Genomic DNA, 22,753 nt, shown 5'->3' with positions numbered 1-22,753 from the left:
GTTAGAGGGACACGAGTCTGACGAGGGAAGACTCATGATCGCTTCACCTTTACCGAAGGACACTCTGGAGGACAACGTGTGTGTGTGTCGGGATCTGTGTACCTTCTTGTATGCTTATGTGATAGTTGTCATGCATGCATGATTGTGACAGAGGGACAGAGGCGGGGAGGGCGGGTCAATCGCTGTGTTGGATTAAGATTCGACCACATCTGGGTGATCAGCCTCTGTCGGTCCGTCCTATCCACTCTCTAATTAACCACGAGCCTGCTGCACTCCAGGGATTTGCTGAAACACACACATACGTCGCAGACAGTATAGACCGCCTGACACACACTGAGGCAGGAGGAGAAACAGGTAGAAAGAAGGCGCAAGCTTGGGGAATCACATCCAGGAGGCCTCTCCTCGTGTTAAATTTTAGAGAGAGATGGGGAGCTGCTATAGGCCCTGTGTGAGGTTTAGTTACAGCTCTCCGCGGCCCTGTAGCTCGTCGCGAGGCAGCGCAGCCTTGGGCACCGAGAATTCATGTCACACACAGCAGAATTTGATTAGGCAGGAGATGGTATTACTGCCAGACTGGGTGGAGGAAGGAAGACGGTAGTCAAACAAGGGATAGTGATGGAGAGAGGGAGGAGTGAAGGGGGGGATGGGTGGAGGAGGTAGAGAAAGTGAGCGCATGTACTGTATGTCAGTGCAGGCTGGGGTTGGGGTAAGGTGGAGGGGATTTTCCTTTTTTTTTTCAACCTGCCCTGCAAACGTTTCCCCCATGTGCTCCCTCACTTGCCCCAGAAATAAGGAACTAGTCAACCAGAGCAGCGTTTATGATTGAAACTGTGTATGTGCAGGTGTGTTTTGTATGCGTGTGTTTGTGTGTATTGAATGGCAGGGAGACGTATGTCATTACAACGGGAGGACGGCGCCCCCGTGGCTCCTAGCTATATGTTCTCAGGCGCCACATTTTCAAATGGATTTTCGGCGTCTGTTGTTTTACCACATATCCAGTAGTACGGCTCCGCCAGCCGACCACATTGATCGTGCCCCCTCTTTCTCTCCCCTATCACTTGATCTCTGTCTTAGTCACCCTAAATCAACAGAATGGGGCGTATCGATGCAGAGCTTTGCAATATTTTGCCCCGGACTGCGTTGGACTGAAGCCACTGCTGGAGGAAACTAGACAATAAAACAACGATAATGCCCATCAGCCAGACAGCAGAAAATACAGACAAACTGCGAGAGTGGGAGACAGATAGACAGTCAGTCAAGCAAGCAGATGAGATTGTGATTGCTTTGGCCAGCAGTTTACATAACTGTCATGCTGGGCTTTTTGACTGAAAGGCTGTGATAGAACACAATATGAAATACGGTCTATTTTGCAGTTTGGGGCTCAGGGCCGCCTTGTTGTGGCTTGCACTGTGCTGGATGGATTGGAGCTGAGTGAAAAGGTTTAAGTCCAGTTCCCTGAATCCCTTATACCCTCTAATTTTCTGAAGTGATCAAGGCTCCGGTTTAAGCGTCCCCCTGCGACGAGCAGACGCAATCTCATCTGCCTGACTGACCGTCTGCAGAGTGTGTCTCGCTGCTTCCCTGTCTGTTTCGGTGAACGTCTCAGCCGTGGTGACAGGCTTGCCAGCTGGTTAAGCTGGTTGACTGAATGACTGCATGTTAGAATGCATTATCATCCGTCTGTATTTCTGCCTTTAGTTTGGCTTTACCCACTCCTAGCGAGCTCTCTGTGTGACCCACATATTTCCCCGGGGCTTGTTGACAGTGGAGATCAGTGACTAACAGAGTATGAGGGTATGATGGCATCATTCTGAAGCATCAGCAGCAGTGATTTAATACTTTCTAAGAAACCCTCTTGTGAGATTTACTTTTTACTGCCAGGACGCGATATCAGTTCCCCATTTTCAACGTATTATTTAGAGATTCCACTAACGTACGATTTTCTTGGAGAGTTTGAGTCTGTCAGAGCAGAGCTGCACATGCCTGGGGGTTGGGTCAGTGTCTGGCCAGTGGCTGGTAGAATGGCCTAATACTGTCTGACTGTCAGTCCACTACCCTAATAAGGCTGCAGAGACTTGAGGCTCCCTCTCTGCGTCCCCTACATCTTCTCACCAGGCTGTCTGCACACAGAGCATCACCGCATGACAGATACCCATCATTTACCTTCCCGGCGCTCTTCGCTTTGACAAGAGAGGCAGAAGGGACCGAATGTGTGTGAATGTGTAGGTGGGTGGGTGCTGATTGAGGGGGCATCCATCTTCTATTGTTTTGCCCACCCTGGGCCTCTCCATCTTTCCCTGCCTCATCTCCTTTCTGTCATTTCTCCCTCTCCCCCCACCCAGTTGAAAGAGATCTGTCCCTTTGACCCCTGCACCAGGCGATGGGGGTTGGAGGTATAGAGGGTTGCAGGTGGAGATTAGATGTATTACCTCAAGGATGGGCCGCATGCTGGAGAGAAATAACAACCACAGGAGAGAGGTAATTACCAAGCGGGGAGGATGAAGCGCGGTGTAGATGTCTTAACTAGCTGCGCTCATTGTTTGGTTATTGTAGTTGTTAGTGTTGCTAATGAAAGAGGGTGGGTGGAAAAGGGTAGTACGCTGCGTCTCCGAGGGTGGAGAAAGTCTCCATAGCAGCAAGTCCAATAAAACTATGTGTTTGATGTTACCTAACAGTAAACCTGATATGTTATCTAATGCAGCCATTTGAGAAACAGCTTGTGGGTAACGACATCGGGTGATGCCATGTGAGAGAATGCGACACATCCTGTGTGCTAATATTGACCGTGCCACGCTGCGACTGCAGGGCTCCATGTGTGCCATGTGTGCCACGGTGACACGGGTGGCGCTCTGCCTGCTGAATATTTCATTATATAAAATGCTTCAAAGAGGAAGGGAGGGGTTAAATGTGAGATGGTGAGACTGGGAACGGAGACAACCTTTGAATGCACATATGCTATCTATGTTAGCTCTCAGTTACAGATTATATGCAGCTGTCACCCATATTTTACATTAGCCTGCCATGATGCATTTGGGTTGTTACAGTACTGTCAAAGTTCCCTATTGCTTTTTTACATTACCATGACAGTCTCATGCTTTTCAGTGAATACTTCTTCGGATGCCGATCCTTCCCTTTCTTTTTAGGCTTTGGTTTGCCTTTTTGCGGCGCATTGCTCAACTCACAGCGAATGCTAATACTTTCACAGGTAAAACATCGGCAGCCTCGTCAGCGCTTTTTCGCTGCGAGTGAGAGAAAGAAAGAGAGAGGCAAAGAGAGAGGGAGGCCTGTTTTCAGGCCTTGAACACCAGGAATGTTGCTCCTGCTTCCAGGGAGGGAGACAACATTTCTCAAGGACTCTGTTAAAAAGTTTGCCTTGTCCAGATCTCCCCCTTCCCCTCCCGCTTTCCATCCCTGAACCACCTGGAACACCCAGTCTTTACGTTTAAAAGCCATCTACACTGTCTGCCTACATAAAATGTGCATTTACACAAGTGCTGCTATGCCTGGCTTGTGCACTGCACGGCAATTTCTGATGCGATGAGAGCAGGTGGGATGCTATAGTGTGTGTGTGTATGTGTGTGTGTGTCGGGTTGGGGCGGGTTCCTGCGAGCCACAGGTGCACGGTCGGGGATGTTACTCTGCACATTGATTTCACAGTCAGCGACCACCATGCAATACATCGAGAAAAGTGTTTCTCTATGGTGCATCTTCAAAGAGGCTGTGGAGGAACCTTCGAGGGCATGAATATGTAGATGAATACCCCGGGGAAGGAAGGGAGTCATTCACAGCACCGACCGGAGCCTTTTACATTAGGCAAGGGCGAAAGCGTGGGATGGAGAGAGGGGAAGAGGCGAAGAGAAGGGAGGAACGGGGAAGAAGAGAAGGAGATAGAGGGGAGAAAAGTTAATGGGAGGCTCTTTTCTCATGAAGTGCTTTTTCCTGTTAGCACTGGACAGCTTTCTCTCCCGCCCCCCACCAGCACCATGCCATAGCAGCGCTCTCAACATATCCAGTAGTATAAGATCTTATTTACCAGTATACGTGCCTGCCTGCTATTGAATAAAACATAGTTACATAAGGACCAATGACGAAGTCTGGAGAATGGAAACTAAAAGAGATCAAACCCATTACCATACACTGGCTGACCCATGTGTGTGTGCATCTGTGTTGTGCATTTATGTGTGTGTAAATGCTGCAGGGTTCCAGGGATCCATCAGTCTCCCGTCTGGAGCCAAGCTAAGGGAAGGTCAGCCTGATGGATACATCCTGACATGCACACAGCCTGTGATGTCAGCTGCGTGTGTGTCTGTGCGAGTGTGTCTGCATGTGTGTTTATGCGTGTGTGTGTGGGCTGGCAGGCTAGCCAAGCGCAGGCACGGTTCAGCAGAGCAGAGGGCGGACAGGCGAGCGGGGAGGGAGGCGCTAGCCTGGCCTCGGCGCCCTAGTTTGAGGGGTTTGAAGGGGGTTTTGCTGGCAGAGGGGTTGCAAGGAGGGGGGTGGGTGGTGAGGCAGGGTGAGGTGTAGGCAGGGGTTGGCTGGGCTGGCAGTGGAGGAGGGTGGGTGAAGGGGCTGAGGTGTAGGGGCGGGCTGGGGTGGCAGAAGAAAGGCTCCATTCATGAGTCGTGCCATCTCTGGCTCCCAAGGGGACTGGGGCTCATCAATGACCAGGCCAGCTGGGAGGATGTCAGCATGCAGACTCTCTCTCTCTCCCTCTCTCTCTCTCTCTCTGTCTCTCTCTCACTCTCTCTATCCCGTCCTCTCTCTTTCTTTTGTCAAGGCCCAGTGCTGTCAGAGCCACTAGCCCGAACACTGAGGCCTCTCATGCAGTTGGGTCCCCCATTGAAAACCACAGAAAGCCTCTGGCTAGCCGGTGGTTTGCACACCGTCTGTACTGTAAGTGACATCTATGGTCTGCAGCGAGAAGCTCACCGCCACCACCCTCTGAGAGGTACTGTCTGCGGTGGCCATGCCAGCTGGAGATGAGTGAGGTGGGGTGCAGCATAAAGGCTGATAAATTGGCAGTGTCAGCTCAGATGGTGTATCCAAGGTGATTACCAGGTGACGAGAATAAAGTTTTTAGCCTTGCTTGTGCTTTGGCTCCGTGAATGGCAACGCTCCCCTGAATTCCCTCCACCATGAGGTTCATATTTGACTGATTGAAAACTACTGCTACTGCCATCGTTAGGTCAAAATGTGTTCTGTTTCTGTTTATGACCAAATGCAACACTCAGCTGTGCTGTGTTCAGGGCTAACTGGCCAAAGCTTGCATGCTTACACGCACAACTAAGAAGGGAAACGTCATGTCTGCTAAACATCAGCATGTTAGCTCAGTCATTATGAGCATGTTAGCATGCTAACGCTAGCTGTATAGCTTCACTGATCCGCTAGCATGGGTACAGGGCTGTAAGTAAGACTTTCTTCTTCTGGTGTCCTTTTTTTGAGCATATTAGTCTTGAAATACCCTAAAGGCGCACTATGAAACTTTTTTTCAGGCCTGCAAACAAAGAGAGAGACTTTTAGGTGTACTTTAAAGACACATGTTGAGAATAAAAATACTTCTGCCAATCTAGAAGCCCGAAAGTTCAAAAATAAAAGTACTGAATAACCAACATTTTCACTTAAAAAAAGTCACAGTGCAGCTTTGAAATAATTCCGTTGACCCCCCAACACGTGGCTGCTCGTGTGCGATAGAGAAGGCTCTTATTTCACATCAAAAACTGAAGTGGTCCTATCTGCATGACTTGTCAATCTCGTGTGCTTTACTACGTTAGGAAGGAAAAGGAAAGGGGGGGAGGGCAGGAAAGGAGCGAGGTTTGTGAGCTGCGCAGATGTTTGTGCTGTTTATCACTGCCAGCGAAAGGCCTGCATCAGCAACAGCTGTAGGCCGCTTTGCATGCAATGGCAGCGGTGCACTGGTACAGGAGAGGCGAATTTGCATTTGTGGTTTCATATCATGAGCAACGATGTTACTCCCTCTCTCATCCTTCCTCTGCTCTCTCCCTTGCTCTCTCTCTCTCTCTCTCTCTCTCTCTCTGTCTCTCTCTCTCTCTCTCTGTCTCTCTCTGTCTCTCTCTGAACGGGAGGAGATTTCTGTGAGAGGAGGCAGAGAAGCCATGAGAACAGCCTAAAGTAGAGCACTGGAGCATAACCCAGGAAGGTTCAGGCTGAAATGGATCCAAGCATAACATCAACACTAGCAAATCTCTCCATCACACACAAGGGCAAAGTCCGTGTGGTCATGGCACACAGCTAAGCACACATGCATAGAAACGTTGCACTAAAGCTAAAGCCCGAGCACTAATCACACTCTCATGAAAGTAGGTTTTGTTGAAGGCAGCTGTTATGAAAGCCACCTTTCTTTGACTTCAAATGGGGCTCTGCTGCCAGTTTCTGCTTCTTTGTGTGCTCGTATGAATTACATACCATGATGGTGATTGGAAGTTACTTAGTTCGGTGTTTAAGTTTTAAGAAAGGGGGTAGGGTTGAAGGTCCTGTGGTCTGCATGTGTCCGCTGGAGTCACAGTGATCTGAAGGAGCATCTGATGAAAGAGTTTCCTGTGGCTTTCATCTCTACAATGCGTTTCGATGGGGAAGAATTTCCTCGCAGCCGAGTTTAAAAAACAAAAACAAAAAACAGCCTCGTATTGTGAGAACAGCCTGCTCTTTTTTCCCAAAACGGCTCGTACATATTTTTGGTTTCTCAAAGTCAAATGAGGTTTTTGGAGAACTCATACTCATGCAAATAAGGGGGTATATGTTATGTGCTTTTGTGCGGGAATGTGTGAATCCTATTTAGAAGACAAATGCCTTGCAGGACTGCTGGGCCGGGCACGTGACACTGGGCCGGGCTACAGTATATTGGGTTCATTATATCGTAAAATATATTGCAGAACACAATTTCTGTGATGATGATAGAGCGCTGCCTGCTTCCATTATCAACTTCTGCACAGACAGCATGATAAGCAGGGGGTTGAAAGTACTAACAGTGATATTTGGATATATAAATAGAGCATAATCCTCACAGACTTTTGTCTGTTGTTCTGTTTGTCAAGGACTTTTTGTCAGTTGAGTAGTAAAGTGACTTGACTTCAGTTTCTGAAGACTTTAATTAAGCAGCGTTTACATGGACCCTAGTATTCCACTTATGATCAGAATAATAGCCCAATTAGAATAAAATGCCTCATGTCACCACCTCAGTCACAAGAGACTGATCCGATTCCAGTCTTCTGAATGATTTTTTAATCAGATGGAGAGGGGTGCTGCAAGCCTTTGATAATGCCTTCATCAGGGAAATATTATCGCCTAATAACCATGTAAACATTAAATGTGATGTAATGTTTCTCTCTGGTTTGATTAAATACAGTATATGTTTTCTGCATTAGGTGACGTTGCTTGCAGGAGGGACAAAAACATGTTTTGTGGCACGTTTTGTGGCTGATAAAACTTTTTGTTGGAGCTATGTATTTATTTATTATCGTGGAATGCCTCCATGGTTGAAAAGCTCAAAACAACGACCTGTTCAAACAAGTTGTGGATGAACGAAGCCAGAATCCCCTGAACCATAAAGCCAAATATGGTTCCCAGGACCTGATGTGGCTCCATCTTGAAAATTGTATTGGCAGGTGGAGCGAACGAACGAATGAATAAATTGAATTTTTGAATAAAGTTGGAGAAAAATAATTCTTATTCTTATTTCCGGCATTAGATAGCTCACAGCTGGCAGAAGCACTCTGCGCATGTCTAAGGAGTTATATTCTGATTAATCAATCAACTTGAAGAAAAATAGTTTCCTCTCAGTCTGTTGATTATTTTAGTTAATTTTTGAATGTTTTAAACTGAAATTCTTACATACTGCACCTTTAAACGCTTCTTCTTATCAGACATCTTTATGTAGCGTACATGTAAACAGTTAAGATGAAATCTCTAATCAGAAATGATCAGATCAGTTTGAAGAAGTACTGTGGAATGATGGATAACAGGTTGCTCAAGTGTGTTTATGAGTAGTTTAAGTAGTTTTAACTTTTCTGGTGTGTTGCCTCTCTGTATCTGTCCACATCTGTGTGCAGCTGTTAGTGTTGTGTCCATTCTAACAGGCTGTTGGTTGAGGATCATGCTAAGCCCAGTCCTGGTGTCCATCTCTTCTCCTTCCAAGTAGACCTGGCTGTTCCCTCTGCTATCGCCTCCGAGCAGGCTGCTTTATGCCTCTTTGGCAGCCCCTTGATAGACGTCTCGGCTCATTGCGTGTGAAGGTGTCTTTGTATTGCTGTGTAATGGTGCCCTAAGATACTGTTGCTAGACTGTTGTCTTGGTGTCTGTTCCACCGCTGCCCTTGAGACCCCAATAACCACCCTCTGTGACAGGAGCTCCTCATCGAGCGAGGCGCTGCTCCCCCTCATTTGCTTCATGTGCGCCTCTGCCGCTCTTGAACTCTCTTCCATTTGTCCGGGTTTTTTTTTTTTTACTTAGTATCTTCCGCGTCTTCTGCCTTTCCATATTAGATGTATCTCAGTATGCGATGAATTGCCTGTGCCCTCTTGTCACTTTGCCTTTTCCTCAGTGAGTAGTGAAAAGAGGGCAAAAGGGCTACAGTTGGAAATTTGCTTTTAAGTATGTGAGGTATGTTCATTCATTCTCCTCCAGCCCTCGGAACGCTTACCCGTCGCCCCCCTACAGGCCTATAAAGTCCTATAGCATCCCCCCATGCTGTTCTCCACATTCTCTGTTTCCCTGGTACCTACAGTTCCAGCGGGACCGAGGCCAGGCCCCCTCGTTTCTCTCTCTGCGACCGAAACTCTGCCAGAGCCTGTCCTAGGCTTAGGGGGAGCGCTAGCCTAGTTACCATGGTCACGGCAATCAGCATTGTGAACCCGGCGATGAATGAGCAACTTTGCAAGATCGGCCTTAAGCTCCTGTGATCTGTGTGTCATGCTTTTAATATGTTATTAACAGATAGAGGGGGATTTCAGTTGAACCGGTTCTGTCTAGATTGGAGTTACAGATAGGACAAGAGTTCTGCCTGTTTCTGTTAGCAGAGGCAAATTTTTTGGAGCTAATTTCACCAATAGTTTACAGCATGTTAGACCCCTCCCCCTGCAGTGATGACAGCCAGAGAACCTCTTAAAAGTGCTTTGGATTGTTAGAGAGCACAGTCACAGTGTTCTTGGTTATTTTAAGCCCCATCAGAGACGTGAGCTCACAAGAGGTGCATTAGTCTTTCTGACAGGATATAAAACGTGTTGAATGAAAGTTGGGAATTGTTTTGGACTGCTGTGCTGCTCAAATAACTGAAACAATATCTCTTCTTTTTTTCATATCAAATCATAGATATTTATCTCTTCTACCACTGAAATGGTCTCTTTGTGGACTGAGTGTGTGTGTGAGACGGTAAATGAATGTGTAGCCGACTAAAAGCCCAAATGAAGCTCATTGCACGCTCTACAAAATTTTTATGTTGTTTTTATTTTTCATGGCATAATTGCTTCCACATGGCTTTGTGGTCGTGGACCATGAAACTCTGTAAACATACCACCCCGCTACCTCCACACAGTCCCCATGTCTGAGCAGCGGAGATGGGGCTCAGCGATTGGTGCTGCTCGGTTATCGAGTTCTGGCTCAATTTCCACAAACAGGGCACACATGAAGGGTATTAACGGAGTCGTTTCCCACAGCTTAAAGCGCTAACGCAAAAATACAACATAGTCACAAACATAGTACACGCAGAATGAAGTACAATTACAAGTGGAAAAAAGCATCACAAAACAGTGAGATGTTCTCCTGATGTGGGCAGATAACACGCAGCAATGTAACAGTTATTGTTGACATATGACAATATGGATATACAGTGAATACAAACAAGGCTGCTACAGCCTACAATGAGAATGTCAATAATAGGAATTTGTCTAACGACCTCACTGTTCACATAGAGTATAGTGCTGCAGAATAAATAGACAGTGTAGTAAAAACAAAGAGAAGAATAAGATTATGAGCAGTGTAACAGCTGTAAACATGAAAATAAATATGAACATAAAGGATCAGCTGACATGTTTTTTGTAGGAGACAGATAACTGATATTTGCAACTGATATACATATATATATATATATATATATATATATATATATATATATATATATATATATATATATATATATATATACATACATATATATATACATAAAAATAAGAATTTTAGCGTCACATTTTAGAATAACCAGTGATGGAAGGTAACTAACTACAATTTAGTTTAAAGTTCTGTATTTCCATTTTCCGCTACTTTACATTTACATCTACATTTACTCAATAACTTTAGTTACCAGTCACTTTGCTGATTCATTATTCAGTGTTGACTGAATTACTATTACTTGTGATGAGTAACCAATCAGAATGTGCTTGGGGCGCAACACTGAGCTTTAGACCATAGGGTGGTGACTACAGACAGAGACAGAAAACTGCGTCAGAGCCATAATATTGCATTTTTATTAATTATTATTCATTTATTTGATCGGGCTCAAAAAACACCAATGCTGATGATAAGGATGATGCTGAATACCGCCCCCGATAATCGGCCAGAGCGATAATAGGACTATAACTTATATGTAAATAATGCTGTAACTGATTTATGAAAACATAGTACAAATATACATAGTATATAAAGAATGCACATACAGTAGGTGATGATAGTCTGATATAAAGTGGCAGTGCAGGGGAGTCATGAAATATCCATTGCGTGGGGCAGAGAGTTGTGTGTGTGTAATCTGGGATGCTCCGGTGGAAACAGCCTAAAAAAGCAATAAGAAGGAACACCTGTCAAGTTTTTTCAAGCATGCATTGAGTGATAAATGTTAGGATATCACAACAGCCTGCAGACACTAAGGATTCATCAAATTGTCTTGGTGTGGAAATGTGAGACGGTCTGTGTGTGTGTGTGTTTGTGTCTGCGTTGTCTAATTAAATCGCACTGGCTTCAGAAACGTTACCAAAACCTGTGGACGGTCTCCAGCTCACTCCTACATATGCAGCGCAGATTATTTCCTCCTCTGACCTGTGCGTACTCCACTGGGCTGCTCTCCATGAGCTCAGAGGAAGTGTGAAACGAAGCTCCTCATAAGGCTCCTGCAGATAAAACTTTATATTGAAAAATGACAATGTAGTCATGTTACAGTCATAATCTAATTTTTCTCCTTTTACAGCTCCGGCACAAGACAAAAATGTCTGATTTCTAACCATACTGTGTGTTTTCTCTGTCTCCAGGGCTCCGGAGATCATCCTGGGCCTGCCGTTCTGTGAGGCCATAGACATGTGGTCCCTGGGCTGTGTGATAGCCGAGCTCTTCCTGGGATGGCCCCTCTACCCCGGGGCCTCTGAATACGATCAGGTAACATATAACGCTTGCTTGGCCTTTCAAATTGTTTGGGTGCTAGCATAACCGTGAATCGGAGTTTGCGTGCAGTTATGTTTATGCATTTGTGTGTTTCCATCAGTGTGTGTTTGTGAGTGAGTCTGGGAGGTTGGGATGCCTCTGCAATCCCCCTGACAGCCCCTGATGATTCTTGCGCAGCCTCCCTGTTTATCTGAACAGATGCCACAGAGCCACTTGTCCAATTAGCGCAGCCCCTGTGCTCCAGAGCAAGACATTGCGGCGTTCCCCTCTCTCTATCAGTCAGACGAGGCTCAGTGGGAAAACCTTGAGCAAGTTGTGCTCCATCACTGAACAAGCTCGCCTGATTTTTCACAAGCCCGAAAAAACTTAGCAAAGTGTCTCATTTACAAGTCTCAAATCAATCTTAGACTCTTGAGCTGAGGTCATGTTTGGGCGCTATGCATATTTCAGCCAGATAAGTCTGGAGTAGTTACTGTCAGCCTTGATTTTCAAACTGCCAAAAAAACATCCATCCTAAAGTTTTTGACTGTTATTTGGCACCCGCTGGAAGAATTCACAGTGCTCCCCAATTAAAGGCAACTTGCGGTTCAATCATGCATATAATGTGAAGAGTTTAAAAATGAATTTTCCCTCTTGTGTCTTGCAGATCCGGTACATCTCACAGACACAGGGTCTGCCTGCAGAGTATCTGTTGAGTGCAGGGACAAAGACCAACAGGTTCTTCAACAGAGAGACAGACTCCACCTACCCGCTGTGGAGACTAAAGGTACAGCCTGAATGATGCAAATGCATGCACACAAACACACAACTTACCAGTGGAGGAACGTAACTGAGTACATTTACTCAAATACTTAACTTCAGTACAATTATGGGGTACTTGTACTTTACTACTGAAGACAAAGTCTTTTCTTATCATGCCAAGGGAGTTGGGGGCAGGTGTGGTCACGTGGCCAGGGTGTGCATGGCCTCCATTACATCACATTCAATGTTAACGACCAATAACAACAACAAAAAAACTACAACAGCCATAAGTCATGTAGGCTACAGACTTTTAAATGGTGGGCAACAGCAAGAAAACGTTTTACTACGATCAGTATTTAACATTTTCTTAGGCTTTAACCAATCAAAACTCAGGTTTAGTCGAATTTTTCAGGACATCTGCTCACCCGGCATCTCAGAGGGAAATATTATAATATACTTCACAAATTAGGATTACACGTACAAAACATAAGAAGAGTTTATGAAATCCGATGTTTTGTCAAAAATTAAGCTCCCCAACAGTTTCCACGAGCGCAGCCTAAATGATGAATTGCTTAATTTAAAGTCAATTGACAGAAAATTGGCAACTATTTTAAGTCATTAAATCATCCTTTCAGCTGCACAAATGTGAGAATTTGCTGCTTTTCCTTTTAATGATTGTAATAATTTTATATTTAATAATTATCTTTTTTTTTAATCGAAGAATTCAGAGGCTTCGTCAAAACCAATACTGTGAAAGTGTCACTTTGGGCTCTGGGTCACATTTCTCACTCTAGCTCCAGCTCAACCAACCACATCAGTAAAATCCTTCTTTCACATTGATGCATGAGTAATAATCTAATGATATTGATGATTATATAGTAGTATGTACAATAAAATGAAAAAATAGTAATATACAGTATAGTATAAAGGTCACAGGGGACATTCTTCTGCTTAACTTTTAATACTTTAAATACATTTTCTTGATTGTACTTACATATTTGTAAGTAACAATTCCAATGCAGGACTTTTGCTTGTCACAAAGTATTTTTACAGAGTGGTTTAAGTACTTTTTTTGAGCAGGTGATATGGTTGCCGGACACATCTGTCATTGATACTCCACAAACTCTGGCTTCACTGTGATGGACCTGTTTCTGTCTATAAACAAAGTGAGAGAGTAATAAGAGCAAAATGGATCTGTTTCCCACAGAGGATCTGGCAAATGGAAGTCCCGGCCTGGTGACTCCGTCTCAGAGGGTGTCTGCTCTGACCCCCCTCCCACTGTCCCTCTATGTAGGCCACTCAATAAGGAGCTCTGCTCCTTTCTTGTGTACCCTCATTAACTTAAGTTGAACTTTCGTGAGCCACGCAGTGAACTTACTCACTGAGTTCTTGAGTGTATTGAACTGCAAATACTGATCCATCTCTGCAGGGTATGGCCGTGTTTTAACCACGTCTTTGTGCCGAGGATTGATCTGTTTCGGGTGCACTTGTTCCTTAGGAATCCCGGTAACATACCACACTGACAGAAACTGATGAACATGATTGGAGAAATGAAGATGTATAATAGTGTATATGCTCTGTATGTGCACCCCATGGGCTTTTAGCACGTCAGGTAAAAGAAATTTGCACCCAGTACTAAGAGTTTCAGAGTCACTCTGAAAAACTGCATGAGGCCTTTTTAAAAACACATTGTTGTCAGTTCAAACAAGGGAGTTTCTGAGTTCCTCAAGATAAGAGTTGACAGCAACATTGTGGGCAGGACACAGACACAGATTATTAGCACACGCTTGACACCACCGCTGTAACTCCTCATGATTTTCTAGTGTCTCGGGTATGTGGAAAATCAAACCTCAAGGCATCCTGACCTCTTTCTTTCCACTCCGAAGACAGATTGCTCAGCTTTAATGTGACCTTGCCATGTGTTTCCACGTAACAGCAGCTGCGTGGCTTTGCTGACTGTAATTAAAAAATATCATGTGTTCAGTCAGGAGGTTTCCATAGTCAACACAGATTAGTTTTGTGTAAATTTGCATCCCTGAAAAAGAAAGATCACCTGTGTTTATAATTGCCTGTGCGTCTTCATATAGTTTATGTAAATGTATGTCCGTGTGTGCTGGTTTTTAGCTGCAGTGCAGTGTGTATTCCCTCCGTGACATAGTGTGTGCCTCCACATGCAGTCTCCCCCAATCTTCTCCTGGTTGTTAGATGAGTGTTTGTGTGCTACCCCAGGGTTGCTCAGAGGGCAAGCTGAGTCCTGCTGCACATCAGCAACAAGAGGCTGTAATGAGCCAAATGTAAATAGTGCGTTTCCAGAGGGGAAGTGTGATTTGAGAGGAACATCTGCTTCTTGTCTCCCGCAGACTCCAGAGGACCACGAGGGTGAGACGGGGATCAAGTCCAAGGAGGCTCGCAAGTACATCTTCAACTGCTTGGATGACATGGCACAGGTAGGCTGTACTGAGGCTGACAGCAGTCTTCAAACACACCCTCCTGTCTGGCATTTGAAGCCTTCATCGACTGGGTCTAGTCAAGTCCGGTTTGATCCACCACATCCCGAGAAGTGTCTTATCAAACATTTGAAATCCTTATTCAATATTAATCCTGCCAAGGCCTGATCTCCAGATGCGCTGCAGCTATATAGAATCTGAGTAAAATGAAAGCAGCTGTTCACTGAAACCCCCTCCTCAACTCTGCCTCTGCTCCTCATTTCGCTTAACCGCCATCTAATAAGTTGCAGACAGACATTTGAGCTGAACATGTGGCGAGGCTGGTTAACATGTTTTATATGTACAGTTTGCTTTCTTATTTAAGCTGTGTTGTGGCTATGTCTTCATGCTGAACATCTAGAGTGCACGCAGGCATGTGGGGGGTAAGAGTGTAAAACTCATGCACACATTCCATAAGGTCCCCCGTCAGTTTCCCCAAACCAGCTCAGCAGGATCAGCACCATATTGCGTCTGCATGACTCAACTGCTTAGCCCCTCTCCCTCCACACGTCACCTGTGGGAATCTGTTTGTTTAGAAGATCTTACATAACCCCAGGAAGTGACTTATATAGCCTTATGTATACATGGAAAAGCACTGCTACTGAACATCAAATGTCACTTCCCTCTATGACTGAATTCATCTCTCCACAGTGGGAAAGTTCACATGCAGCCATGACATTTTGGTAGGACGTGCCTGACAGTGAGCTGATAGTGACTGTTGTTTTGTTCGCCCTCGCTCGGCCAAATACTGGTTCTGCTGGCAGATATGGCAGCGCTGATGGAAAATTACAATGTTTTTCCCAGAATCCGTGACAGTGCTCTCTTGTCATCACGCACCGCGATCCTGCCTCTGATAATGACTAGCCAAGAGATAAGAGTTAAGCAGGTGAATTATTTCTTTTTTTGGAAAATGGCCAGCAACCAGCAGCAGCAGCCTTTTGGAAAGTGTCCATAGGCAACACATGTAGTGACTGAAATGATGGAGACAATTATGGCTGTCCAGTAGCGCCTAGGGCCGCTGTCAGGCCTGTCTGGAATAACATGCAGTCGGCTGGGACAAGATAGTATCGCTGCCTGGGCTTGTTGAATTTACAGTTGCACACACAGACACACACACACACACATGCAGCATTGAGTTTAATGAAACCAACCTGCACTGGTATGATATCCCTTGGGTCATCTCTATCTCCTACGCTTCAAGCTCTGTGTCCCGTCTTCCTCTCACTGTCGCAGCCAGACTCAGCTTACTACAAAAACACAGAGGAGATACTGCACAAGCTTAGTGTGGGTGAAAACTGCCTATTTTGCCCCATCTCACTATCCCGACAAACAAGTCAGCATTGTGGACATCTGCCTCCGCGTGTATAATGGATGATATAGCTAAAGGCCCTGAAAGACAGAGGGGCTGGGTGCCAGCGAGAGATAATGAACCTCCTTTCAGTCGTGGGAAATGTGGGGAGGCTTTAGTCACAAGTATATCTAATTTGAGTAAATCTCAGAGAAAAACTTGAGGCCCGGTGTAGATGGGAGAAGGGCCGGCACAGCTCGAAAAATGGATTCACTTTGATCTGCAGTCCTTCAATATCTCTGCTGATGGGCGTGAAGCCATGGCAGGAGGAGCAGCATGGTCTTCAACGTTATCTGGCTTTTATCACACACACTTACAAATACACTCTCCCTTTCCTCAGCCACTCCTCCAGCTGGGAACATAAAGTTTGAGGGAAAATCTGCACGTTGTAGTGCTGTGCACAACACAGGCCTGCATCCAGTTTGCCTAGCACCACATCTCCCGAGGCGTAGCCCAATCTGCCGCTCCGCTCGACATCTGCCGTCCCTGCCCTTACTCCAGAATGGCATGTCAGTGGCACAGATGTGGCTCCATAAACATCGTTGACATGCGAGGCACGCAACGCTGACCGTGTTAGCTGAAGCCCCTTTAAGTTTTTTCGGTGACCGTTTTCATTTTCTAGATTAGAAAATGTCAAAAGTTGCCTCTTGCTGTTATTGATAGAAAATGAAGCATGAAATATCTTTTTTATCTGCTAAATTCACGTCCTTTCATTGAATGGATGAAAAATTCTTTTTCCCCTTCGTGGCCTCTTCTTCTTCTTATCCAGCCTGATTATATTGGCACGCCTCAGCCAACTCCCACCTGCTATGCATGTGCGACCAAACCGTGTACATTACCCAAAGACATCTCCTTCGCTAGCGGAGGACGATGTGATTATTTCTCACCTCATTCTGCAGATTATTCCTTTATCACAGCCAGTGGAGATGGCAAGCAGAGAAGGAATGGTTACAGAGCCTGAATAACCTGCATAGAGAAAGAGAACTGAATCAGATTTGCCGTGTTGACTGGCAGCACATCTGATAGCCCCTGGAGCAGGCCTACAGATAAGCGCTGCGTCTTTATTAAAAACAGGCCTGCTACCTCTGCACGGCAGTCACAATAAACAAGGCTGCCTGTCCCTGTGTCTGTCCTCGCACTGCCTGACAATGCGCTTGCTCGACTTGCTATCATGACCTTGTCCCGCCCGCTTCATTCATCACCCCTAAAAGTAAAGCCAGTCCCCAGAATGATTCCCCTGCTTAACGAATCAACTCCTCCTAGTTATGTTTGTTTTTCATCAGGGCAAAAATCTGCACAAATCTACTTCGCACAGTATTTATCCACAAACCTAAGCCGCAATGTTTAATACAGATGAAGCAACACGATGTTCCAAGGCAGCTTCCCAGAATTGCCTCGGAACATATTTAGGTTAAGTTGTCTCGTGTCAGCTCACAAAATGGTGTCCTGTGTGTGAAAGGTTTTCTTTTTTTTAACGACCAGCCAATGGCAGTATTTATTGGCTTCGTGTTTTTTGTTTGTTTTCACATCTCAGGAATAGATAAAAAATCTCAGCGGAGGCGCCAGGAGATATTCCAAGTGGCGCTATAAATACCAGTGCAAATGTTTATAATGTCACCAAGGTGCAAGGTTATCACTGGGCTCTGTGACACACACACACGCTGACACCCTAACTGATGAGGCCTTGCGAGTATTAATAGGCCGCTGCATGGGAAGAAGCTGTGGGAGAGATTTTTCTCTGTCGTCTGCAGAAACGTTAGAGACCTTGAATGCTCGATCAGCCGTCGTAGGGGTTTTTTTAAATAAATGCTAAGATGGTTGTGTGTTTGCCTCCAGGTGAACATGACATCTGACCTGGAGGGCAGCGACATGCTGGCGGAGAAGGCCGACAGGAGGGAGTTCATCGACCTGTTAACCAAGATGCTGACCATCGACGCGGACAAGAGGATCACCCCGATTGAAACGCTCAACCACCCCTTCGTTACCATGTCGCATCTCCTCGATTTCCCGCACAGCACACAGTACGAGCCGGACGCGCCCCTTGTTGTTGTTGTCTGCATGTTTTGCAATTTTGATCAGTGCAATAAAACGTAATACTCATTCCTCTGTTGTCACAGTGTGAAGTCATGCTTCCAAAACATGGAGATCTGCAAGCGCCGTGTCAACATGTACGACACAGTCAACCAGAGCAAGACGCCCTTTATCACCCACGTGGCCCCCAGCACCTCCACCAACCTCACCATGACCTTCAACAACCAGCTGAACACTGTGCACAGCCAGGTAAACTGAAACAACACAAACATCCTCTCTCAGCACGCTGTTGGGCAACCACTGATACAGCTCTTTTATTCTAGTGGTCGCAAGTATGTAAATTATTTTAACTATGGTTGACTGCGTTTCCACAGTAGGTTCTAATAAAATTATAATTAGGGGAATGCAGCTGAAAGGAAAAGAAACTAAGGATGAAAATAAAAGTCTCTAAAAGGAATTAATTAACTGACACACTGCATGTAGGATGCATAAATACATGAATACGCAAGTGCACATATATCAGAATGGATAATAAAAGCCGAGCTGCAAGATGGGAGATGCATCTGTCTTGCACACCCAGTCAAACGCCGTCTTAACCAAATAATTGTATTTTAAACACCAACTGTCAGTAGTTGAACAGCTTAAGCAGCCCGTGAGCGGCTGTTTGTCTCTTTGTTCTATTTTTTCTCACTGTCCGTTCTCCCTGTCTGTCTGCACGTCTCCATGCTCACTGGCCTTCCATTTCTGCCTTGGTGCATGTATATATCTGTCTGCCTGCGTTTCTGTCTGTGCCCCAGGTCCTGTGGGATTGTCACAAAGTGCTGATTACACACATGACAAGCCCCACTTCCTGCTTGCCTTGCATTCTGGGGCTTTCAGGCCTTAAGAATCCCTTCACCAGGCTTCCTCTCTTGTTCCCTCCTCTCGCTGCTCTCCTCCTCTGTCTTCTCCTCTTTCCCTTCCATTTCCCCGGGTTGAGCCTGTGGTGCTTTACCTCTCCGTTCCCGTACGGTCTGTGAATCGAAACTGCTGACTTTTGGCTTATGCCGGAATCACCGAGCGTCGGGTTGCAAGGTTTTCCAGATTGTGCTTAGTTACAACTCCTGCTCCCCGCTCCGCCCCCACCCCTCTCTTTAGTAAACAGCGTTCTTTATCACCAACTATATCGAGCCGGCTCACTCTGTAGCATGCGACAAAAACCCCATCTTGCTGTGATTTAAATGGATTAACATTCCCTCAGCTTGTCTTTTCCGCGCTGGGCTCTCAGGGCATATAGACAGACTTAAGTTAGTGATTTATTCAGCTCGATTCATTTGCGATGCTGGAATGCATCTTTGGCTTGTATTTTGCTGCTTCCGTGCTTTGTAGCCTATGATGAATGCCACAGTGCCATATTGATTATGTTCCCTCCCCTGGTGTTCATTGAACACGCTAAAGAGAGCAAATGAAAAATGAAAGCGCTGTCTCTGTATTTCCCTCCGCCCCTACGTACGCTTAATGAAAAGGCTAAAATTAGACAGTGTCTTGTGGAGCAAATACTACTTACGAGCTGAGCAAACGGTGTCTCTTAAAAGCAGTTGCTCGGATGTTCCCAGGCTGTCTTAGTATTCCACATGTCTTATTAATGGTCAAGGCTGGAGTTACCTAAGCTTACATAATTATACAAAGACTGTTGGCCTTGAGATATATTCTCTTGTCAGGCATATTGATTTGGAGGCTGGATAATGAAGCTGTGACACGAAATGTCAAATTTAGCTGCTACCCTCCATATTGGCTCATATTGATTCTGTAACATTTACATTAAACAAAACCGAAATATGATTTCCTTCTGATAGAAAGTGAGATTTCATGTGTTTTTTGTTTTAATTTTAAAGCAGGTTTAGATGCTTTAGATGTTGAATTACCTTGAAAGTATCAAAACACTCCAAGGGGAAACGCACACAGCCTGTGTTCAGAAACTGAGCCTACAAACGATCCGTCAGGACTTCTGTAACCTTGTGATGTCACGATGATAAAGTCACCACCCTCAGCCACGGCCGTGGTCACAAAAACAAAGGCAGAGCTGATGCGGTCCAAACACTCCTGCTAGCTGCACGGCTAACTGAGCTAACAAACCAAGAGTAGCTATAGTGATAAACAGAATAAGTGGCAGTAAACTACTTTGGTGATATGCTGCCCCTATTTGTTGTTTGAATAAAGAAAAATCATGTGTTTTTTGCACATTGAAGCATGTTAGCATTTTCTAGTTGACACCCAAAATAAAAATACAAATTGAAAATGTGCATTTAATCTTTATTGTTTAAGTGTGATAATAAGTTAGATGTATCTGTTTAGTTTATTGTTGCTAAATTGTGTACTAAGACATGTAAAGCATCAGTATATTCACATAAAGGACATTTTTGTACATTTACTGTCCAGCAGCGCATTATTAGTGTCTAAATTAGCCTGGCTTGTTTGTCAGTAAATGTTATAAATGGTACAAAATTTCTATAATCTCAGTCTAAAGGCGCTCTGGTGGCATTTTGTTCATTACTGATTATTTTAGGAATTGTAGAATTGATTACGTCTCTCCTCACATTCTTTCTCTCCCTCTAATTAATCAAATCAGCAGTCTGCATATTTTAAGACACTTTTAAATCAGTCGTCAAATTTCCTTATTCATCCATCGCCTCTCATGAATGATGGATGCACCGCTATCCGTCTACCCTCTCTTGATCTGCATCTTTCCGTGTGCATTATTTCGCGAGAGTATTTTTATCTTTCTGTTTTTACCATGCCTGTTGTTCAACCCCTTCCCTCCTTGGAGCACTTCCACTCCCCTGTCATTCCCATCAGTACCTCCACTCTCATGATTTTTATTTTGGTCCCATCATTCCTTTAGGCCACCAACCTGGCTCCCTCCTCCACCAACAATGCCACCCTTTCCTTTGCAAGTCCTGATGTCTCCATACTAAACTACCAATCTGCACTCTACCAGCCCTCCGCTGCCTCCATGGCAGCCGTGGCCCAGAGGAGCATGCCCCTGCAGCCGGGTGCTCCTCAGCTCTGCGCTGCCCGGCCTGACCCCTTCCAGCAGGCGCTCATCGTCTGCCCACCTGGCTTCCAAGGTAAGGAGGTCTGACCAGTCCAGTCAGTATGCATTAGTGTGAACAGAGTGAGTGGGAAGTTGTGGTCATCTGTGCAAAACACAAGTTCTCCTGCACCTGCACTAGAACACAGTTTAACAGCAGTGCATGCAGCACTGGAGTGGGTCTAAGTCCTCCCCTTTTTGCTAGCTTTTTGTCTTTTCGTTTTGCAGCTTAAGCCCCATACGCAGTGTCAATCACACCATACAAACGGTGATTCAGAGATAACTTGATGAGGCAATTAATCGTTTGAATGGAAATTTGCGTAATGCTTACTCACTCACTCCTTTTGTCTCCGCTGTGTTTGCACTGGGAGGGCAGAAGAGCTGTAAGGCATAGCTCTGTTTGTTTATTTATTCTATCTGCAGAATGGGTGATAAAAAGACTTTCCATTATTAGAAAAACTGTTTTTATACCATTGCCATGACTACTGTTTTTGTTTTTAGCGTTGCCATGTTCGAACATAGCAGAAGAGCTCTGACATCTGTTGAATGCAGATAAATCAGTAACATTACGCATTCTCTGATGTCAGAATTCGGCAGATGGCATGATGTTGAGACCGATAGGGCGGTTGTTGCTGTACTTATTTGTTGATGTCCTCTGTGCATGTGCTTTATTTGTCCACAGGGCTGCAGGCGTCCCCCTCCAAGCACACCAGTTACTCTGTGCGGATGGAGAATGCTGTTCCCATAGTGACCCAGGCCCCTGGTGCACAGCCTCTTCAGATCCAACCTGGCCTGCTCACACAGGTAGGAAGACATTCAAGTATCATGGAGATTGAACTAATAGAGTTTCCTTGACAATAACATAGCCTGTCAGACGCAGAACTGTGCGCACTCAAAGTTCTCTGCATCCCCCTTTTTTTTCATAAGCCTCAGCTAAGAATAGTATCTATCGATGGAGGCTGGAAATCACTCAATGTTCGTGACCCTGCCCCTGCTGGCAGCTGTTTTTTTTCCTGAGTGCATTCAGGCCAAGCTCTCCTGTGCATTACTCCCTGCCTCTCTGTCTCTCTCTCTCTCTCTTTCTCCTCTCACTCTCTCCCCTTGCTCGCTCTCTCTGCTGCCCTGCTCTCCTGGAGGCTGAGGCAGCCACGGTCTGATGCACACAAAGGCAGGAGCCTTTCACACAGAGAGGGCCTTCACTGGGGCCTGCACAGTGGAGCCGGAGCTTTAGTATACAGTTGTTGGAAGTAACAGAAAGTGACTGTGCATCACTCCCTCTGCGCGCGCACGCACACACACACACACACACACACTGTAGACCACTTCCATCGCCACACCAACTCGTTCCCTATGGAAATTTCCATGAAGGCTTTAAATATCCCTGAGAATCCAGGGAGTTTGAAGCACTCCCTTATCTCCAGTTAATCATGCAGTAGGCAGGCGCGCAGGCAGCAAAGCTCTGTGTGTGTATGTGTGTGTATTTGTGTGCGCGCGCCTGTGTTTCTATGGTGGGTTAATCTGTCAGATACCAAATGGTGATTAGCTCCAGGGCTGCTTCCAAGTCAGGCGCTCCAAATTACAGGCCTCAGAGGATCCTGGGAGGTCAGGGGAAGCTTGGATGAGGCTCTGCATGACCACAGAACTCACAACACCACCAGATCCATCGATATGATGGATCTATCACAGGCAAAATAAGAT

General features: G+C 45.4%; 1 protein-coding gene across 4 annotated transcripts in view; it reads left to right on the top strand.

The window, feature by feature from the left end:
• Positions 1 to 22,753, top strand: part of hipk2 (homeodomain interacting protein kinase 2) — a 76,890-nt gene that overhangs the window by 41,158 nt on the left and 12,979 nt on the right. For 3 of the 4 annotated variants that reach the window (XM_084364040.1, XM_084364041.1, XM_084364039.1), the window contains exons 3-9: positions 11,250 to 11,373; positions 12,026 to 12,145; positions 14,481 to 14,567; positions 17,791 to 17,975; positions 18,072 to 18,234; positions 20,867 to 21,092; positions 21,738 to 21,859. In XM_084364040.1, coding sequence (XP_084220166.1) covers positions 11,250 to 11,373; positions 12,026 to 12,145; positions 14,481 to 14,567; positions 17,791 to 17,975; positions 18,072 to 18,234; positions 20,867 to 21,092; positions 21,738 to 21,859 — 1,027 coding nt within the window. The remainder of the gene's footprint in view (positions 1 to 11,249; positions 11,374 to 12,025; positions 12,146 to 14,480; positions 14,568 to 17,790; positions 17,976 to 18,071; positions 18,235 to 20,866; positions 21,093 to 21,737; positions 21,860 to 22,753) is intronic. The other variant, XM_084364042.1, reaches the window with a different exon arrangement.

This window comes from Pagrus pagrus (genome assembly GCF_965226575.1).
Source record: "Pagrus pagrus genome assembly, chromosome: 10".
Classification (NCBI taxonomy): domain Eukaryota; kingdom Metazoa; phylum Chordata; class Actinopteri; order Spariformes; family Sparidae; genus Pagrus; species Pagrus pagrus.
Note: the sequence above shows the minus strand (reverse complement) of the source record. Positions and strands in the feature narration are given on the sequence as shown.